At 46.5% G+C, this 22861-nt stretch overlaps 1 protein-coding gene across 1 annotated transcript in view; it reads right to left on the reverse strand.

Annotated features, from left to right (window-relative positions):
- The window catches only part of exoc4 (exocyst complex component 4), a 243105-nt gene extending 221267 nt beyond the window's left edge, over positions 1 to 21838 (reverse strand). Inside the window, exons 1-5 of the mRNA XM_038996740.1 lie at positions 21734 to 21838; positions 17949 to 18138; positions 14644 to 14838; positions 3578 to 3771; positions 652 to 761 (exon numbers count right to left, since the gene is read on the reverse strand). Of these exons, the coding sequence (XP_038852668.1) occupies positions 652 to 761; positions 3578 to 3771; positions 14644 to 14838; positions 17949 to 18138; positions 21734 to 21813 (769 nt within the window). The 5' untranslated portion in view covers positions 21814 to 21838. The remainder of the gene's footprint in view (positions 1 to 651; positions 762 to 3577; positions 3772 to 14643; positions 14839 to 17948; positions 18139 to 21733) is intronic.
- Positions 21839 to 22861: the final 1023 nt, after the last annotated feature.

The raw sequence follows: 22861 nt of genomic DNA on the forward strand, positions 1-22861 counted from the left end.
AAGTCTCCACAGTCTCTCTCTCCATCTACACCATGTTCTCTTTTCTATCTATCCATCTCCTCTCCCTTTCTCTTTTCCACTCAATATCCAGTTCTCTCCAGTTTCTTCCCCACATTATCTCACTGGCTCTCTATCCTTTCCCACCTCTCGCTGTCCCCGCCCCTTCCTCTCGCTGTCCCCGTCCCTTCCTCTCGCTGTCCCCGCCCCTTCCTCTCGCTGTCCCCGCCCCTTCCTCTCGCTGTCCCCGCCCCTTCCTCTCGCTGTCCCCGCCCCTTCCTCTCGCTGTCCCCGCCCCTTCCTCTCGCTGTCCCCGTCCCTTCCTCTCGCTGTCCCCGTCCCTTCCTCTCTCTGTCCCCGTCCCTTCCTCTCTCTGTCCCCGTCCCTTCCTCCCTCTGTCCCCGTCCCTTCCTCTCTCTGTCCCCGTCTCTTCCTCATCTCCCACCCCCTCCATGACCCCCCTCTTCCTCTCTCGTCCAGTAGTATTCCTAAAGCCATTCTACTGGTGGTAATGAAGTAAGGCCAGCACAATCAATTGCACCAAAACATTCCTTTATTAGGTTGGTATAGTGTGCATACCCTAATTTAGTACTGCTGTATTCAGCCAAGCAGCCGTGCATAATGGATGTGTGTTGGACTACCAAGGCTACTTACTGCTGGTGGTCCCTGGGGTGCTGAACTGGGAGGAGTCCATCAGCTTGCGAGGGGTGGACAGGCTGCTGACGTCCAGCTGGGGCAGAGGGGACGTGTCTTTGGTTGTAGAGCTGGGGAGAGTTGAAAAGAGCATCATCAGTCACCGTCATCATCATCATCCTCGTTACAAATTCAATAAATCAAAAAAAAATTGCATTTATTTTCAATGACTTCTCACTAAACTGAAAAGTAAAAGCTACTTATTTCAAAATGTTAAATTAAAATCACTTCCTGAATTGTCTGGCTTCAATTTAAACTGAGCCCAACCCTGCTACCCACAACATTCACCTGAGAGACAAGCAGAGCTTTATAATGAACCTGTTAACAACCTGGATGAACAGAGTCAGCCATGTACCTACCTCCACACAGTGTTGAGTGTAGCCCTTTACCTCCACACAGTGTTGAGTGTAGCCCTGACCTGTACCTCCACACAGTGTTGAGTGTAGCCCTGACCTGTACCTCCACACAGTGTTGAGTGTAGCCCTGACCTGTACCTCCACACAGTGTTGAGTGGAGCCCTGACCTGTACCTCCACACAGTGTTGAGTGGAGCCCTGACCTGTACCTCCACACAGTGTTGAGTGGAGCCCTGACCTGTACCTCCACACAGTGTTGAGTGTAGCCCTGACCTGTACCTCCACACAGTGTTGAGTGTAGCCCTGACCTGTACCTCCACACAGTGTTGAGTGGAGCCCTGACCTGTACCTCCACACAGTGTTGAGTGGAGCCCTGACCTGTACCTCCACACAGTGTTGAGTGGAGCCCTGACCTGTACCTCCACACAGTGTTGAGTGGAGCCCTGACCTTTACCTCCACACAGTGTTGAGTGGAGCCCTGACCTGTACCTCCACACAGTGTTGAGTGGAGCCCTGACCTTTACCTCCACACAGTGTTGAGTGGAGCCCTGACCTGTACCTCCACACAGTGTTGAGTGTAGCCCTGACCTGTACCTCCACACAGTGTTGAGTGGAGCCCTGACCTGTACCTCCACACAGTGTTGAGTGTAGCCCTGACCTGTACCTCCACACAGTGTTGAGTGGAGCCCTTTACCTCCACACAGTGTTGAGTGTAGCCCTGACCTGTACCTCCACACAGTGTTGAGTGGAGCCCTGACCTGTACCTCCACACAGTGTTGAGTGTAGCCCTGACCTGTACCTCCACACAGTGTTGAGTGGAGCCCTTTACCTCCACACAGTGTTGAGTGGAGCCCTGACCTGTACCTCCACACAGTGTTGAGTGGAGCCCTGACCTGTACCTCCACACAGTGTTGAGTGTAGCCCTGACCTGTACCTCCACACAGTGTTGAGTGGAGCCCTGACCTGTACCTCCACACAGTGTTGAGTGGAGCCCTGACCTGTACCTCCACACAGTGTTGAGTGTAGCCCTGACCTGTACCTCCACACAGTGTTGAGTGGAGCCCTTTACCTCCACACAGTGTTGAGTGGAGCCCTGACCTGTACCTCCACACAGTGTTGAGTGGAGCCCTGACCTGTACCTCCACACAGTGTTGAGTGGAGCCCTGACCTGTACCTCCACACAGTGTTGAGTGGAGCCCTGACCTGTACCTCCACACAGTGTTGAGTGGAGCCCTGACCTGTACCTCCACACAGTGTTGAGTGGAGCCCTGACCTGTACCTCCACACAGTGTTGAGTGTAGCCCTGACCTGTACCTCCACACAGTGTTGAGTGGAGCCCTGACCTGTACCTCCACACAGTGTTGAGTGTAGCCCTGACCTGTACCTCCACACAGTGTTGAGTGGAGCCCTGACCTGTACCTCCACACAGTGTTGAGTGGAGCCCTGACCTGTACCTCCACACAGTGTTGAGTGGAGCCCTGCTTAGTGAGTGTTGAGTGGAGGTGGGTTGTTCTTACCAAACCTCCATTATACAGGAGCTTTAACCTGTCACTCTAAGACCCCAACTAATACATCACTCTACAGTACGTCACAGCACAGACACCACACTGCTGTACACACAACAATCACACACACAGAGAAAAAGACACCAATCACACACACGCCAATAAAGACACTACACACACACACACACACACCTAGCATGAATTAACAACCATCAAAACAACAGGCTTCATTGCTGGAGAGGTGGGTGACCTGCATCAGCCTAATGTGTTGTGATGCTGCATCTTGGTTTAGAATCAGCATGCAGGTGGCAGCCATCGCTCCACACACCATTCTAACATGTCCCAAATGGCACCTGCATAGTGCACTACACAGTGTATTACTTTTTAAAGTAGTGCACTAAGTAGGGAATAGGGTGCCATTTGGGACACCCCGATGGTGTTGGTATGATAATCCTCCCGATGCTAAATGTGGGTTATGACGCGGTCGTCGACTAACCAAAACCCACATTATCATTCTACAGAGCGTCATCTCTGGTCCCTCATGAATGAATCAGATGTGTTTGCACTAAGTGGTGAGACGGGGACGTTGTCACTAGAAGTTTAGACTAGCTAATGTAAACACTGAGGGACAACACGTGTAGTGTGGAACTGTGCTGTGTGGGATTAGAGGAGTGGAGGTTCAACACTGACTTGTCTCATGTTATGGTATTTCATTTAATGATTTCAAATAGTTTTCCCCCAATTATACATTTACTTCCAACGCAGAGTGAACACCCATACACTTCAGACTCCCAAAGCTTTTATTTTGAAGTGAAAGACTACTTCCAATCTCTACTGAGATCTGGTGTTTGAGTTCTTGCCCTACTATTCTAGAATACTGCAAATGATGAACATGACATTCCCTCTGTTGACTGCACTTGAAGTGGGATTGACCCCCACTCTGATCTCCCTGACCTCACAGCGTGTTCCTAACAACTCACACCTCCGCCCCACTCCCACCCTCTCCCCCCGCCCCCAGGCCACTCACCCCCCGTGGCGTCCCTGGTTCTTGTCCTTGTTCTTGGTCCCCAGGCGGCTGGTAGACTTGATGTAGAGGTGCCGGTGCAGCTCGTCGATGAGGACCACGTGGATGTTGAGCTTCTTACTGTGGAGCTCCAGACGCAGATCCCCCAGACCCTCCACCTGCAGCAGGGGGCCCTCCAGAGACTCCACCGCTGACACCTGCACGAGGGGGACCACAGGAGACACACCTGAATAGATCTATACACCTTGGAATGTAGGGGAGACCTGAACACAGCTCCAGGTACCTGGTGCATTATCCACTAGTACTCACTGTATATCTGAATACACCTGGCAACACTTCAGAATACAGTACTTTGATGAGGACCACAGGGACATGTTTATTAGGGCACGCCATGGAAAACTGTTTCAAATGTAATCAATAATGAATCTAAATCTTCACAGTCATAAACAAGATGTGGATATAATTGGCTAGTTTAATTGGTACCTAATGGACTTGAGTATTTAGAGAAAGTTTATTTGAACTGTAAATCTGAACCATGTCTGTTCACACATTACACCTCACAGGTTGTCAGACGGGTTGTTAGACCGGTTACTAGACATACAAATAATACACCACCAACACCACCACCAATGTAACTACAGTGTATCCTCTGTGTTAACACTGCTGCTGTATGTAGAACGTTCTACATGTTTTACATTGTAGTCATTTGGCTTTCTCTCCCTCCCTCCCTCCGTCCCTCTCTCTGTCCGTCCGTCCGTCCGTCCGTCCGTCCCTCTCTCTGTCCGTCCGTCCGTCCGTCCGTCCGTCCCTCTCTCTGTCCGTCCGTCCGTCCGTCCCTCTCTCTGCCTGTCCGTCCGTCCGTCCCTCTCTCTCTCTGTCCGTCCGTCCGTCCCTCTCTCTGTCCGTCCGTCCGTCCGTCCGTCCCTCTCTCTGTCCGTCCGTCCGTCCGTCCCTCTCTCTGTCCGTCCGTCCGTCCCTCTCTCTGTCCGTCCGTCCGTCCCTCTCTCTGTCCGTCCGTCCGTCCCTCTCTCTGTCCGTCCGTCCGTCCGTCCCTCTCTCTGTCCGTCCGTCCGTCCGTCCCTCTCTCTGTCCGTCCGTCCGTCCGTCCCTCTCTCTGTCCGTCCGTCCCTCTCTCTGTCCGTCCGTCCGTCCGTCCCTCTCTCTGTCCGTCCGTCCGTCCGTCCCTCTCTCTGTCCGTCCGTCCCTCTCTCTCTCTGTCCGTCCGTCCCTCTCTCGATCTCTCCCTCCCTCCCTCCTCCCGTCTCAGTTTTCATTAGCATTGTGGTTATGGCGTGTTTATATTTAATAAATCTTCATGGTGGTAAATGAGTGTTTTTTATTAGAGTGGGTTAATGGCTGGATGATAGCGCTCCAGAGAGCCATCACAGACTGTGTGTGTATCACCGGGCGGGACGGACAGGAGGAAAGGAAGGGAGGGACATAGGTCAAGTATGTGTTGATGCAAATCAGTGCAGCATTAGCCAAAAGATGTGCTAATGCTGTGCATGATCAGCCCCCGTCAGCTTAATAGAATAACGCTGCATGCCTCTGTGTTCCTCACTGTGTGGTGTAGGTGTACGTGTGTGTACGTGTGTGTACGTGTGTGTGTGTGTGTGTGTGTGTGTGTGTGTGTGTGTGTGTGTGTGTGTGTGTGTGTGTGTGTGTGTGCATATACTGTAACTAACTGTGAGTGGGTGTGACCAATGTGTATGCGTCTGAGTATATGTCTATAAGTACGTGTGTGTCAACAGTCCACAAGTGCGTGCATGTGTGTATGCCTTGTGTGTGTGTCCTTGAGTGTGCGTGTGTGTCCGCAAGTGTGTGTGTGTGACTCATTACCAGTGGGCCGGGATGACAGAAGAAGGCTGGTTAACATCGTTAGGGAGCCCGGGCTGTCAAGCTAATCAACTATACGAGGCTTCCTGAGAGTTAGCAGGACGGGGAGAGAGGGGAGAGGGAGAAGAGGGGGACTCACAGGAGGGGGAGGATAGAAGGGGTACATGTGACAGCCCGTCACTGGCCTCTCTGGTGCACACTGGGCTCAGACGGGGTGTGTGTGTGTGTGTGTGTGTGTGTGTGTGTGTGTGTGTGTGTGTGTGTGTGTGTGTGTGTGTGTGTGTGTGTGTGTAGGATAGGAGTGGAGAAGAGAGACTTTTTTTGGAAAGTGAACCAGTCCTGTCCCTCACTAACCCCATGGGGTCTTGTAACACTGCCATTCAGCTGAGGCAGAAAGAGAGCAGTGGGAATACTAATAGTCAAGCAGAGAGAGAGAGAGAAGACAGAGAGAGAGAGCTGAGGGAGGGCTAGAGGAGGAGGGGATGGAAGGAGAGTGTGAAAGTGAGGGAGACGTTAATCTGACAGATGAGCAGGGTAATGAGTGACAGCATGTCTGGAATGAACACATCAGGGAGTCTCACAGGATTGACAGAGAAAGGATGGATTTACAACAGACCGGAGAGAGAGGAGAGAGCTGAGAGAGAGAGGAGAGAGAGAGGAGAGAGCTGAGAGAGAGCTGAGAGAGAGAGGAGTAGAGAGCTGAGAGAGAGAGAGGAGAGAGCTGAGAGAGCTGAGAGAGAGCTGAGAGTGAGAGGAGAGCGCTGACAGTGAGAGGAGAGAGCTGAGAGAGGGGGGGAGAGAGCTGAGAGAGGGGGGGAGAGAGCTGAGAGAGGGGAGAGAGAGGGGAGAGAGGGGAGAGAGAGGGGAGAGAGCTGCGAGAGAGAGGAGAGAGCTGAGAGAGGGGGGAGAGCTGAGAGAGGGGGGAGAGCTGAGAGAGGGGGGAGAGAGCTGAGAGAGAGAGGAGAGAGCTGAGAGAGAGAGAGGAGAGAGCTGAGAGAGAGAGAGGAGAGAGAGGAGAGAGCTGAGAGAGGGGGGAGAGAGCTGAGAGAGGGGGGAGAGAGCTGAGAGAGAGAGAGAGGAGAGAGCTGAGAGAGAGAGGAGAGAGCTGAGAGAGGGGGGAGAGAGCTGAGAGAGGGGGGAGAGAGCTGAGAGAGGGGGAGTGATAGGAAGAGAGGGAGATCTGAGACGGTGGAAAGGGAGAGCAAAACAAAGAGTTAACCAATAAAAAGGAGAGAGACAGACAGAGAGATAACTGTTGCAGCCTCTCTCCTACTGAGAGGCAAATTGAAACACCTAGCTTGAAATGGACACTGACAGTCTTCTGTGAAAGCAATGTAATGAGGCACAGACCTGACTCACTGAGTTTCCTTAGATTAGCCTCCGTCAGACTGTTCCAGGGACAGCTTCAACTTGAGTTAGGGTCAACATCAGCTCTAGTCTAGCACCTATCAAACAAGATAGGATCCTTCTTGCATAGAGTATAGTGGCCCAGTTCCAATACTGTTATAAATCCATCCTTCTTTCCTGGAGGTCACTGATCTAACACAGTTGGATATGTGAGAGCAAGGACTCCACACCATTACAGAGGCTTGGGCCAGTGGAGGCTGGTGGGAGGAGCTGTAGAAGGCCGGCTCATTGTAATGGCTAGAATGGAGTCAAACATGTGGTTTCCATATGTTTGATACGTTCCATTTTTATTCCATTCTAGCCATTACAATGAGCATGTCCTTCTATAGCTCCTCCCACCAGCCTATATGTTCATGCAGGGATTTCCGGGGGAAACTGGAATAGCACACAAGGGGGCGCTAAAAACACACAAAAACATTGCTTTCCCAGAATACAAATAAAAATTGCACAAGTAATAGCGAAATCGTATAGAAGATGTTAGCTAAATGCTAACAAGCGAAAATGAACATAAACTAATTGCAGACAGGCAAATCCAGCTCATGAAGTTATACAAGCATAGCTAGTTGCTACCGAATGTCCTTTCAGTGAGTGTGGACATTTACAGGCGAAAGTGAATGAGAGCAAGTGCAAATAAACAAAGTAGTGATGCATGTTTTTCAGAGGGGAGAGCAGCATGTGAACACGGAGCAGAGGGGAGAGCAGCATGTGAACACGGAGCAGAGGGAAGAGCAGCATGTGAACACGGAGCAGAGGGGAGAGCAGCATGTGAACACGGAGCAGAGGGGAGAGCAGCATGTGAACACGGAGCAGAGGGGAGAGCAGCATGTGAACACGGAGCAGAGGGGAGAGCAGCATGTGAACACGGAGCAGAGGGGAGAGCAGCATGTGAACACGGAGCAGAGGGAAGAGCAGCATGTGAACACGGAGCAGAGGGAAGAGCAGCATGTGAACACGGAGCAGAGGGAAGAGCAGCATGTGAACACGGAGCAGAGGGAAGAGCAGCATGTGAACACGGAGCAGAGGGAAGAGCAGCATGTAAACACGGAGCAGAGGGAAGAGCAGCATGTGAACACGGAGCAGAGGGAAGAGCAGCATGTGAACACGGAGCAGAGGGAAGAGCAGCATGTAAACACGGAGCAGAGGGAAGAGCAGCATGTGAACACGGAGCAGAGGGAAGAGCAGCATGTGAACACGGAGCAGAGGGAAGAGCAGCATGTGAACACGGAGCAGAGGGAAGAGCAGCATGTGAACACGGAGCAGAGGGAAGAGCAGCATGTGAACACGGAGCAGAGGGAAGAGCAGCATGTGAACACGGAGCAGAGGGAAGAGCAGCATGTGAACACGGAGCAGAGGGAAGAGCAGCATGTGAACACGGAGCAGAGGGAAGAGCAGCATGTGAACACGGAGCAGAGGGAAGAGCAGCATGTGAACACGGAGCAGAGGGGAGAGAAAAAACACTAGTCGGAAGCACAGGGACAGCTCCTGTTGTGCTGTTATGGACTGACCAGCTCCTGATTTCTCCTGTTGTGCTGTTACAAACAAGAGACTCAACTGTTCTGGGGAACTACGGTAAGCTTCATAATGTAAAATACACTTTTTTAAAAACTTGTTTTGACGGTATTGAAAAACCACCTGTGGCTTTTTCCAAATACCGCCAAGCCTCCCACTGCAGTGGTTCTTCCTTTAAAAGTTGCATCATACTGCAGCACAGCTTGCAGTGTGCTGCGTAATTGTATGGCACAGAGTGCATGACATCATATTATTTTGTTGCCAATAACGCTAGTTTGACCACCAGAGGGCATCTTTGAGAAGGTAAGTTATTGAAATGACATGGCGCTGTAGGCCCAATAGTCCTGTTTATTGTAGCTGGTTTAGCGTAACTTACTTTTTGGCATAAAGGATACAGTATATCAATCAATCATTCAAGTCGTCCATGTCTTTAAATACAGTCAAGCATTTTAGATATAAAACGAAATAAAGGGTGCCTTGAACAGCCTCCCGGGTGGCGCAGTGGTCTAGGCCACTGCATCGCAGTGCTAGCTGCGCCACCAGAGTCTCTGGGTTCGCGCCCAGGCTGGGCTGGGTTCGCGCCCAGGCTCTGTCGCAGCCGGCCGCAACCGGGAGGTCCGTGGGGCGACGCACAATTGGCATAGCGTCGTCCGGGTTAGGGAGGGTTTGGCCGGTAGGGATATCCTTGTCCCAGTATGTAAAAATGTAATGAAATGTTAAAAAAATGTAATAAAAATGTATGCACTCTACTGTAAGTCGCTCTGGATAAGAGCGTCTGCTAAATGATAAAAAAAAAAAAAAAATAATGAAACAATGAATAAACCGCAACATGTCGGCTAATGTGATTGAATTCACGAATGGGAAAGGGGGATACCTAGTCCGTTGTCCAATTGAATGTATTCAACTGAAATGTGTCTTCTGCATTTAACCCAACCCCTCAGAATCAGAAAGGTGCGGGGGGCTGCCATAATCAAACAACGTCTTCGGCACCCGGGGAACAGTGGATTAACTGCCTTGCTCAGAGGCAGAATGACAGATTTTTACCTCGTCAGCTCCTTTCGGTTACCGGCCCAACGCTCTAACCACCTGCTGCCCCTATGCATCTGACTGTTTTTAATATAGCTGTACTAGAGACTTTAACGTTTTTTTTGTTAGAACAGACTATTATAGTACTTATTGTGCAGTTTATACTTTTAGAAATGTTATTAAAAATTGATTATTAGTAGCCTATGTAGGCCTTAGGGTTTCTGTTAGGAAAATATGGCGCTGTACAACGTGACAGGTCGGGAGTAGGCCTAGGCTACTAAGTGATTGCGAGTTGAGAGCAAAATAATCCTAACATTTCCACACCCTAATTGTAGGCTGACCAATATCCAAACGGAGATTAAGTGAAAATAAAAATCTGATTGATTTATCAAGACCAGTCCCCATACTTGTCTCAAAGCAGCGCAAAACGGTGCTGAAATAGTTGACCACACGCGGGTTGGCTATTGCTTCAAATACTATTATAACAATTGGATGACTTTGGGTGTTTCAGTAAGCAACAATTTGTCACCTTCATTAGCCTACTTTATTCTAATATTTATGTAATTCAGTGATACTTATTCTCATAGTAATTCGTTATGGGTCCATCCAGAAGTGGTTAGAAAACAGTGCATTTGGTGGGCTATGCAAAGAGATGGGAGTAGTGACATGCCTCGCAAACATTTAAAGTCTCTAAACTCAGCAAGAGTCTGTTGTCCTGTCTGATAGCCCATCAAGGGTGGCTGGCTTCTTTTGTATTCTTAAAAAGGTCTCTAGCACAGAGAACTGTGTTTCTATTCCAACAAAAAAAGAGACTTGAATAATTAAACAATAAATAAACTGCAAAATGTCGGCTAAAGCAATTGAATTCAGGAATTCATTCAAAATATGTTAAACCTTTTTTTGTTAAGAAACTGACGATACAACAATACATTGATCTTCTCAGCAAGGTTTACCCATGGTTATGGAGCTGGGGGGAAGTGCAACTAAAATGTAGCTGAGATGTAGTTGAAATAAACATCTGTATTTTGAAAGAGTCTTTTTATCATTATTTTATTCACGAAAGCATAATAAAGATGTTGAACAAATAATATGTGTGTCTATGTGCGTGTTACATGGTCTTCTTCTGACAAACTAGAAACAAAATGGCGTCTTTTGTTTATAGAGACAGAGGAAGAGCAATTCTTACACTATTGTTTTAAATTCAATCACTCTCTTCTTCTTCATCCTCATCATTCAGTTCATTTAAATGCAATTGTAATACATTTTGTCACTCCCACAGCAAAGATTTGTGAAATTGTTTTATCCGGCATTTTGCGGTTGCATGAGGTTTGGTGTTCACAGAATCCGTAGGATATTAAATAAATACTCAAACAGGCAACAGAAGCAGGAACAGCATTGGGCTGAGTGACTCACTCATTCCTGGCTTTCGTTCAAAATAAGTTATATTATAAGACACATTATTTCATATTCTTTGAAATGGCGTTAGAAATGTAAAACTTAAGAGTACTTAAACATGGAATACATTGCAAGTTTGCCCCTTTTTGGCCATTAGGCTACACTTTACAATAGGACTCAACTCTGAATGACTACAGCAACTATCAGTAATTAAAACTGTGGCACAAATTGGGGGATTTTTCACACATAGCCGAGCTATTAGACTATCCTTTTGTAAATTAATGAAGGTGTGAATGTTTCAGTCAGTCTCTCTCCGGGACTAGAGTCCTGCATCAGGCAACAAAAACAAAAATCAGCTGCCAGCTATTGTGAAAGAATACTTGCGGATCTTGTTGATTTCTTCTATCGCTTCAAGAGGCCTACTGTCCACCTGGTAATTGTGTGGTTCCAAAGGATAAAGTGTCACCTTCAGATGGATGTGTGGTTTCAGAGAGAAGCCAGCTGTTAGCCTGCGACCAGGCACGGTGGATACAGTGTCACCTTCAGATGGACGTGTGGTTTCAGAGAGAAGCCAGCTGTTAGCCTGCGACCAGGCACGGTGGATAAAGTGTCACCTTCAGATGGATGTGTGGTTTCAGAGAGAAGCCAGCTGTTAGCCTGCGACCAGGCACGGTGGATACAGTGTCACCTTCAGATGGACGTGTGGTTTCAGAGAGAAGCCTGCTGTTAGCCTGCGACCAGGCACGGTGGATACAGTGTCACCTTCAGATGGATGTGTGGTTTCAGATAGAAGCCAGCTGTTAGCCTGCGACCAGGCACGGTGGATACAGTGTCACCTTCAGATGGATGTGTGGTTTCAGAGAGAAGCCTGCTGTTAGCCTGCGACCAGGCACGGTGGATACAGTGTCACCTTCAGATGGATGTGTGGTTTCAGATAGAAGCCAGCTGTTAGCCTGCGACCAGGCACGGTGGATACAGTGTCACCTTCAGATGGATGTGTGGTTTCAGAGAGAAGCCTGCTGTTAGCCTGCGACCAGGCACGGTGGATACAGTGTCACCTTCAGATGGATGTGTGGTTCCAGAGAGAAGCCAGCTGTTAGCCTGCGACCAGGCACGGTGGATACAGTGTCACCTTCAGATGGATGTGTGGTTTCAGAGAGAAGCCAGCTGTTAGCCTGCGACCAGGCACGGTGGATACAGTGTCACCTTCAGATGGATGTGTGGTTCCAGAGAGAAGCCAGCTGTTAGCCTGCGACCAGGCACGGTGGATACAGTGTCACCTTCAGATGGATGTGTGGTTTCAGAGAGAAGCCAGCTGTTAGCCTGCGACCAGGCACGGTGGATACAGTGTCACCTTCAGATGGACGTGTGGTTTCAGAGAGAAGCCAGCTGTTAGCCTGCGACCAGGCACGGTGGATACAGTGTCACCTTCAGATGGATGTGTGGTTCCAGAGAGAAGCCAGCTGTTAGCCTGCGACCAGGCACGGTGGATACAGTGTCACCTTCAGATGGACGTGTGGTTTCAGAGAGAAGCCTGCTGTTAGCCTGCGACCAGGCACGGTGGATACAGTGTCACCTTCAGATGGATGTGTGGTTCCAGAGAGAAGCCAGCTGTTAGCCTGCGACCAGGCACGGTGGATACAGTGTCACCTTCAGATGGATGTGTGGTTTCAGAGAGAAGCCAGCTGTTAGCCTGCGACCAGGCACGGTGGATACAGTGTCACCTTCAGATGGATGTGTGGTTTCAGAGAGAAGCCTGCTGTTAGCCAGCGACCAGGCACGGTGGATAAAGCGTCACCTTCAGATGGATGTGTGGTTTCAGAGAGAAGCCAGCTGTTAGCCTGAGACCAGGCACGGTGGATAAAGCGTCACCTTCAGATGGATGTGTGGTTTCAGAGAGAAGCCAGCTGTTAGCCTGCGACCAGGCACGGTGGATACAGTGTCACCTTCAGATGGACGTGTGGTTTCAGAGAGAAGCCAGCTGTTAGCCTGCGACCAGGCACGGTGGATACAGTGTCACCTTCAGATGGATGTGTGGTTTCAGAGAGAAGCCAGCTGTTAGCCTGCGACCAGGCACGGTGGATACAGTGTCACCTTCAGATGGACGTGTGGTTTCAGAGAGAAGCCAGCTGTTAGCCTGCGACCAGGCACTGTGGATACAGTGTCACCTTCAGATGGATGTGTGGTTTCAGAGAGAAGCCAGCTGTTAGCCTGCGACCAGGCACGGTGGATACAGTGTCACCTTCAGATGGATGTGTGGTTTCAGAGAGAAGCCTGCTGTTAGTCTGCGACCAGGCACGGTGGATAAAGCGTCACCTTCAGATGGATGTGTGGTTTCAGAGAGAAGCCAGCTGTTAGCCTGCGACCAGGCACGGTGGGTGACATCTTTTTCCTGCACAGCAATTTGAAGAAATCCTACTAAATAGGCCAAGTCTAAACTAATATATTCAATTGCCTAAATAAACAAGTATATTTCATAAATAAATGAAGTATCTCAATATGGGCAACTCCCTATTTCATCCCACTCCTCTCCCCTGTAACTATTCCCCAGGTTGTTGCTGTAAATGAGAACGTGTCCTCAGTCAACTTACCTGGTAAAATAACAGATAAATAAAAAAATAAAAAATAAAAATCCTCGCTGGACTCTCTTTCATTCAGTTTCTTCTTCACATTAGCAAAGAAGGACTCCGTGTTTCACAAACTCACATTCTATAGAGGGGCTATCACTCTTTCACACTGTGGTAAAAGACCATTTGTTATTTAGAATGATTTATTTCTGTTTTTAGAGGGAAAGAAACCAAAAGCCCACTGTGCCAATTTTTTTTTAAGCGTCAGTCCACATGTCAAGTGTAATTGCGCCATTGTATTTACCCAAGTTCTCTCTCAACTCCAGGACCACCCGCCTGATGCAGGACTCTAGAGCCAGACACTCTCGGACTGAAACATTCACACCTCCATTAATTTAGGAAAAGACAGTCAATTTGTGCCACAGTTTAGACTAGCGATAGATCAGCGTTCTAACTCCATCTTGTGATAGTGTGGTGCAATTTACCACAATCTGCCACCATCTACCACAAACGGTCGTGGCATAAAGATCAGAACGTTTAAAGGAAGAACCACTACATACATAACAGTTCATATATTTAGCTCAGATGTGAGTGATTTTCCTAAATAGTGTCACCAACTTCACCACACCATTTAAAAAGTGCTTTAATGTAGATTTTAGGTTTGCGGCCCCCACAAAGGACTGAGAGTGGGAGACAAAGAGACAGAAGGTCTTCAGGGGCCTCAAGGGGCCAGACATCCCTCGTCCTCCCTCTCAAATCTGCCCGTTCTGGAGCAGAGATGAACTGACTAGGCCCTAATTACCTGAGTTTGGAAGAAGAGTGTAGGAGTGAGCGGAGGAAGAAGGGAAAGGAGAGACCACAGAGTTGTACCAGCCATTTAGTGCTTTGGCCCCCGCAGAGCGCGCCACAAAACACACATCAAAGTCAACCCACACACCTGTGGTGGCCCCTGGGCCCCTTTGATGAAGCTTACCGGCTGGAAGGGAGATGAACAATTGGGTCGTGTTCATTAGGCACCAAATGGAAGAAAACTGAGAGTCCAGCCAATTAGCTGAAATGCCAGTCCATTTCTGTAGCCAAGGAGGACAGCAATCATGTAATATGATAGTCAAGTGTCAGGTCAACGTCGGGAATTCAAAATCTAGCTGGATGTCTGGATTGCCATATCCCGGTGTTAATCATACGAATCCCATTCTCTCGCACGCACGCCCCACCATGGCCCCAAACATCAAACTTAACACACTTTCATACAAACCTTACCACATCCTCACCTACCACCCCACCCCACCCCACCTCCACATGCATACGCACTCACTCACTCACTCTTACCAGCATGTCGGTGGCATGCAAGTAGTGCTTGCTGGCCATGCAGGCCTCCAGTCTCTGTGGGACCTGCTTGATACTCTCAATCTCGTCCAGCAGGTTGAGGACGTGTTTGTGCTCGATGCCTTCGATCCACAGCTTCCTCAGTTCATCCCTCTTGCAGTGGAGCAGCATCTTACAGGACAGCAGGTTCTCCTTCACCTGGATACAATGGGCCATCACACAGGTCAGACACCAGGGTGTTCATCAGGCGAAACACTGAAAAAAATGGACTGAAACAGGGACAGAGTACTTGGACTGTTGTAAAACGTTTCGCTTCGGTGTGCGCTAATGAATCAACCCCACTCCCAGGGTCAGACAGGTGAGGCACCAGGGTTGTGTTCATTAGGCACCAAACTAAATAAAGTTGACTGAAGCAGGGAGGGACTAGTATTCAATAAGAAACACGCTGTTTCATCTCTGCTGCAAAGAGTTTTTAAACGTTTTCTGTTGTGTGCCCTAATGAATACAACCCATGGGTTCGTTCAGAGACAAGAGAGGCAAGCTTTTTTAATGTTCAGATAGAAATGTATTGCGCAAAACAGACATGATAATTTGTCAGGTAGAATAGGAGTTATGTCAGCTCTATTCATTACATTTCTATCTGGAACGTTCTGAATAGTTTCAGGGACACATGAACACTCTCTTTTCAGTTTCAAAGCTCAGTATCCTGCCTGAATCATTGGGCACTTAATGTCGCACAAAAGCACCATCACACACAAGTCTTAAGAAACCTTTCTAGGTTCTCTTTGTAACAGTATCACATACAGTTGAAGTCAGAAGTTTACATACACCTTAGCCAAATACATTTAAACTCAGTTTTTCACAATTCCTGACATTTAATCCTAGTAAAAAATCAGTGTCTTAGGTCAGTTAAGATCACCACTTATTTTAAGAATGTGAAATGTCAGAATAATAGTAGAGAAAATTCTTTTTTCAGCTTCTATTTCTTTCATCACATTCCCAGTGGGTCAGAAGTTTACATACACTCAATTAGTATTTGGTAGCATTGCCTTTAAATTGTTTAACTTGGGTCAAACGTTTTGGGAGGCCTTCCACAACAAGTTGGGTGAATTTTACTTAGTGTATGTAAACTTCTGACCCACTGGAATTGTGATACAGTGAATTATAAGTGAAATAATATGTCTGTAAACAATTGTTGGAAAAATTACTTGTGTCATGCACAAAGTAGATGTCCTAACCGACTTGCCAAAACTGTAGTTTGTTAACAAGAAGTTTGTGGAGTGGTTGAAAACTGAGTTTTAATGACTCCAACCTAAGTGTATGTAAACTCGGGTGCACCTCAGCCACGCACAAGGTACTAAACGATATCATAATCGCCATCGATAAAAGACAGTACTGTGCAGCCGTCTTCATCAACCTGGCCAAGGCTTTCAACTCTGTCAATCACTATATCCTTATCGGCAGACTCAACAGCCTTGGTTTCTCAAATGACTGCCCCGCCTGGTTCACCAACTACTTCTCAGACAGAGTTCAGTGTGTCAAATCAGAGGGCCTGTTGTCCGGACCTCTGACAGTCTCTATGGGGGTACCACAGGGTTCAATTCTCAGGCCGACTCTTTTCTCTGTATATATCAACGATGTCACTCTTGCTGCTGGTGATTCTTTGATCCACCTCTACGCAGACGACACCATTCTGTATACATCTGGCCTTTCTTTGGACACTGTGTCAACTAACCTCCAGACGAGCTTCAATGCCATACAACACTCCTTCCGTGGCCTCCAACTGCTCTTAAACGCTAGTAAAAACAAAAATGCATGCTTTTCAACCGTTCGCTGCCCGCACCCGCCCGCCCGACTAGCATCACTACTGGACGATTCTGACTTAGAATATGTGGACAACTACAAATACCTAGGCGTCCTGTTAGACTGTAAACTTTCCTTCCAGACTCATATTAAACATCTCCAATCTAAAATTAAATCTAGAATAGGCTTCCTATTTCGCAACAAAGCCTCCTTCACTCATACTGCCAAACATACCCTTGTAAAACTGACTATCCTACTGATCCTTGACTTCGGCGATGTCATTTACAAAATAGCTTCCAATACTCTATTCAGCAAACTGGATGCAGTCTATCACAGTGCCATCCGTTTTGTCACCAAAGCCCCTTATACCACCCACCACTGCGACCTGTATGTTCTAGTCGGCTGGCCCTCGCTACATATTCGTCGCCAGACCCACTGGCTCCAGGTCATCTTTAAGTCTTTGCTAGGTAAAGCTCCGCCTTATCTCAGCTCACTGGTCTCGATAACAACACCCACCCGTACCATGCGCTCCAGCAGGTATATCTCACTGGTCATCCCCAAAGCCAACACCTGCTTTAGCCGCCTTTCCTTCCAGTTCTCTGCTGCCAGTGACTGGAACGAATTACAAAAATCGCTGAAGCTGGAGACTTATATTTCCATCACTAACTTTAAACATCAGCTATCTGAGCAGCTAACCGATCGCTGCAGCTGTACATAGCCCATCTGTAAATAGCCCACCCAATCTACCTACCTCATCCCCATATTGTTTCTATTTACTTTTCTGCTCTTTTGCACACCAGTATTTCTACTTGCACATCATCATCTGCTCATCTATCACTCCAGTGTTAATTTGCTAAACTGTAATTACTTCGCTACTATGGCCCATTTATTGCCTTACCTCCTCACGCCATTTGAACACAATGTATATAGACTTTATTTTTTTCTATTGTGTTATTGACTGTACGCTTGTTAATTCCATGTGTAACTCGTTGTTTGTGTCACGCTGCTTTGCTTTATCTTGGCCAGGTCGCAGTTGTAAATGAGACCTTGTTCTCAACTAGCCTACCTGGTTAAATAAAGGTGAAATTAAAAATAAGAACTTCCGACTTCAACTGTACATCCAGACACACAGACTGGAGAGATGGGAATGACATCACGCTGTTGTGGAACACTGGCGGGCTATCCCAGAGGCTCTAACAGTGACGCAGGTGTCAGAGCCACACACACAAGAACTCTAAAGAAATCAGCCAAGCCCTCACACTGCCTGCTGCTAATGTCCTTGATGTACAACTCCCTGGGATCATCACTTTGCCTTCACACTGTTATTCACTGGCCATGCACATGTTCTGAATGTTTTATTGCAAATGTTTTTACTTTTTAACTCTGCATTGTGGGAAAGGGCTCGTAAGTAAGCATTTCACAGTAAATTCTACACTTGATGTATTTGGCACATCATGTGACAAATTAAATTAGATTTGAAACATTGTGTGTGCGTTCCCTCTCACCCCTTTGATCTTGTTACGGGAGCTGGTGATTCTCTCGGTGATGCTCTGGTAGGTGCGGATGGCGGTGGTCAGCTCAGCGTAGTGTTGGACGATCTGCTCATCCAGGTCCCGGTCGCACTTCTCAAACGCCTCCTCCAGGCGGCCCTTCTCCGTCTCTCTGTCCTGCTTGTCATCGCTGCTGGACAGGGTCCTACACAGACACAGGGGGCAGCAGGCCAAGGCTCATCAATTGTCTGTCAAGGTGTTACCTTGTGGTCCTTTTCGTAATCTTGTGTAGGCCTAACTTCTAGTTAATCATTTTTTCTAGTCACTAGATCTGGGTAAAATACAGGCAGCAAGTAGCCTAGTGGTTAGAGTGTTGGGCCAGTAAGCGAGAGGTCACTAGTTCAAATTCCTGAGCTGACAAGATGAAAAATATGTTGATGTGCCCTTGAGCAAGGCACTTAATCCTAATTGCTCCAGGGTCTCCGTTGATAATGACAGACCATGGCCGTGTCCCCACTCTCCGAGGATGTCTTGGGGAGTTGGGAAATACAACACAAAAAAACATTTCCAATTCGCACATGAGTATTAATACACAATTGCACATGTGTGAAATAGGACAAATATAAGCACCCACCAAATTATTATGTCAAATATTTCCAGTTAGGGGCCTAATTGGCCTGAGCTTGATTTCATTTTTCTGGTACAAAATGCAACCGATGGAATAGTCCTAGAAGAGCAAACTCCGAGCTAAATCAAGTGTGCACTTCAAATACTTCAAACACATTTGACCCAGGCACCTCTAGTAAATATATGCATCCGTTTCACAATATGTTGCGATCTTCCAGAAGTCAGTCATTACCCTACTGCAGGCTATTCAACTATATTCTTACAGGGGCCAGATGTAAAAAAAAATATATATATATATATATATATATGTGTTAATTACAGGGGTGCCGGACATTTTCCACATGCGATTATTCTTCAGAAGAACTGTATAAAAAAGCAATGCACACACACCAATAAAGCACTTCTCTTCAAATTAAATGTTGCTAAAAGTAATTAGAAAAGAAGTGGATGGTGCTCAACCAATGTGAATCAAGGTGCAACCCAAAAAACGTATAATTATTGAAAAGGGCACAACACTCGCTCACCTATTAAAAGGTTCTTAAAAGTAACTCGGGTATTTTAGAATCTAAAAACTAAGCAACACAAAGATATGTCAAATCAAGTAATGCCAAATTCCAGTCTGTAGGAAGTATGCTGTGAATAAATTTCCCTCAGTCATTAGGTGTTTTTTTGTCACACTGCCTTGTTCTTAGTAGGTTTTTTTATACAAATCCTCTGTCCTTACAAAACGCCCATTGGCGATTTTAGCATGTACATCTTGGTGGGGCAAACAAAAAACAAAAATGTTAGATGCATGCTATCAAAGCCACATTACAACACAACACTATATTAATTGCACTATAACTGTGACAAACTGTTAGGGCCTACATAAAGCTGTCCCAACAGCAGAGCGTTCTTTTCAGCACCATGGAGTGAATCCTGACCACTGATACAGCTGGCTATCAGCGGAGCCTTGTCTGGCAGCGAAAAAATAAATTCAGCCTCATTTACTGCCTTTAAAAAAACGTTGATGATATGGCTGACTTGCTTAAACAAATGTGGTTTCTAATGTCAATTGAGATGTACAAACTATGGCATAAGGAGATGACAAGCGGATAAGAGACAATCCGTAATTTCGATTAAGACATTAATGAGAGAGCTAGGACGGATGTAGTCAATATAACAATTTGTTCAGCACTTTTGAAATTGAAATGTACAGTGACAGAATCCAGAACATGGGCCTTTCTTACAGTGTTCTCCCTGTACACCAAGACAAAACCGTAGGATAAATAAACAGGGCATATTAGCAGACAATGAAAGCTCTCTTACAATATTCAATGATTACATGTAACGAGTCATTGTGAGCATCAGAAAGGGAAAGGTGTATGTGTTCCTGAGAGTAGTAGCGTACGTGTTTCTGAGAGTCGTAGCGTACGTGTTCCTGAGAGTCATAGCTTTCAGCAATGGGTTCATAATATTTTGTAGCATAAACCACTCAAACGCTGGAGTCAAATTCATATGAAGAAACAAATGTAATAAAATCAACATGCCAAACAGGCTCTAGAAACCACACTAGACAACAACAATAGTGTTGGTCATTTTGGCTCTGAATGTTGGATTTTGGCAGAGATTTTGTTGCAGATATTTGATTAATGTTTAGGAATTGATGAAAGGGCCAGTCTTAAATAATAAACGGGCTGGATCTGGCTGACAGGCGACCAGTTGAATAGCCCTGTCCTACAGTAAAGAATAATCAAACAAAATTGGCGTAACATAAAAGTGCCAGGTTTTATATCCTGAAAACCATGCCAGTCTTGTATGTCATAGACCCAGGGGATGGGACAATGTTGAGTAACAGACTTGACAACACTTTGTCTTAGCCCTGTATTTTATCAAACTCCAAACCACACATAAAATAAGGGGAGAGGTAAAAATCTCCCTCAAGAGCTCATTAAAGCCTCCTCGCTCTTCACACACAGCTGAAAGCTGGAAGGGGGAGAAGATTCTCAACGGCATCCCCCTAGAGTGGCTTGAGATGCCTACTTGACACAAGTCAGAGCTGAAACACAAAGCAAGTTCTGGTCCATTCTCTGTTAATGTACTATAACTAGTTATTTACCATGCCGTCATGTCCAACCTAACTAGTTAACATACTTCATATAACCTCACCTAAACTTAGCGATCCTGAATTCTTAGCTCTGACATGCACCATCACCCTTGACTAATTCAAACACTAGATTTACACTAGCCTAGTCCCTTATAGAATCCGAAAGTGGCATGGGGTAACCATGGTAACAGTCTGGCGTATTAGGCAAGCAGTAGCCATAAGTAAAGGTACATAAGAAAGGGAAGATAATCTTTGTCGCAGACAACAATTGCATGCAGAATAGGATTTTGCCTCAAAGTGCATCAATGTGGGGTCTTAACAATCAGTGTCAAGTTGCCACCGGCTGCAAAATGCTGCACCCTCGCTCCATGCACACTGACATCTGTCAAACCCAGTAGACTACAGCTCCGTTTAATCTAGAGAAAAAAAGAGGTAAAGAGAGCTACTCTACTAAGTTACGGCAATGGCTACTTAAAATGGCGTGGAAACACACAGTAAACGACATGTCATGACATAAACAACACTGTTCAAGCCAAGACCAACCCATGATGATCATGGCACCCTGTCAGCGAAGGGCAGCAAAGCAGGCTATAAATGGGTGCTGATGCTGAATAACAAGTACGCATTGCATATTTGGTCTTAGCTAGCTAATACGTTATCTTGTCTCTGTTCATAACTCAGTGTCTGAACCAAGTCACGAGCTCGTTGTATGAGCAGGGGAGGTCAGCTGTCAAAAGCGTGACAGTTAGCTAGCTAAGAGGCAGCTAACGTTAGCTAGCAAGTGGCTTATTCCTCACGCCTTCCTTGTGACTATTGAAGAGTGTTATTTGACTCACAATGATGATAAAGACTGATAAATTATGCGAACAGGTCGCGATGACAAACATTAGCTAGCGTAGCTGACTAACATTTCCTCAAAACTCACTTGACATAAAACTAGCTAGCTAACAGATAGGAAGCTAACAACAAGAAGGATGTTTCTCCTTGTCGACGGCCTGAAATGACAGGCCTAGTTAATGAAAACAGTAGTGCCCACTGGTGTCTTATGTCGACAGGATAATTCAACCGTCAATTTGAGTGAGCTTACCTTATAACGGAGATAAGTAAGCCTGAAGGATCTTTGCTTTTGCTAACAGCACTCCGGTATCTTCCTGTATCAGCTGCCATTTTTCCAGCTACTGCACCCAAACAGAATGCCAACCTACCAATGAGAGACGAGGAAAATTGTTCCAACTTCGGTAGTGTGGCTGAGAAAGCTGGGAGTTGTAGTCCAAAATCTGTCTAGATTTGTTGATGTTGTTCTTAGTAGTTTTTTTAATACAAATCCTCTGTCCTTACAAAACGCCCATTGGCGATTTTAGCATGTAAATCTTGGTGGGGCAAACAAAAAACAAAAATGTTCGATGCATGCCATCAAAGCCACATTACAACACAACACTACATTAATTGCACTATAACTGTGACAAACTGTTAGGGCCTACATAAAGCTGTCCCAACAGCAGAGCGTTCTTTTCAGCACCATGGAGTGAATCCTGACCACTGATACAGCTGGCTATCAGCGGAGCCTTGTCTGGCAGCGTAAAAATAAATTCGGCCTCATTTACTGCCTTTAAAAAAACGTTGATGATATGGCTGACTTGCTTAAACAAATGTGGTTTCTAATGACAATTGAGATGTACAAACTATGGTATAAGGGGATGACAAGCGGATAAGAGACAATCCGTAATTTTGATTAAGACATTAATGAGAGAGCTAGGACGGATGTAGTCAATATAACAATTTGTTTAGCACTTTTGAAATTGAAATGTACAGTGACAGAATCCAGAACATGGGCCTTTCTTACAGTGTTCTCCCTGTACACCAAGACAAAACCGTAGGATAAATAAACAGGGCATATTAGCAGACAATGAAGGCTCTTACAATATTCAGTGATTATTTTTCTCTAAAACAGGCTATAGGCTACATGTGCACCAGCAAGTCAGAACAGTAGGCTCAGTTATGAGGGGCAAAGGGAGCAAATTATTAGGGTGAGGCACATGAGCTTACTTTCTTAGCTACAGTATACATATCTCCCTGGCATATTACATCATTTATGCAGCAACATACAAGACATTTTTGGACTCACCTTGTTCCGCTGTACTCACTTGAACAGGAAGGTGGTGCGGTGGTCTTTCTTGTCAAAGCTTGTCATCAAGCTTTGTCATCAAAGTATGGC

Source organism: Salvelinus namaycush, chromosome 6 (genome assembly GCF_016432855.1).
Source record: "Salvelinus namaycush isolate Seneca chromosome 6, SaNama_1.0, whole genome shotgun sequence".
NCBI lineage: Eukaryota > Metazoa > Chordata > Actinopteri > Salmoniformes > Salmonidae > Salvelinus > Salvelinus namaycush.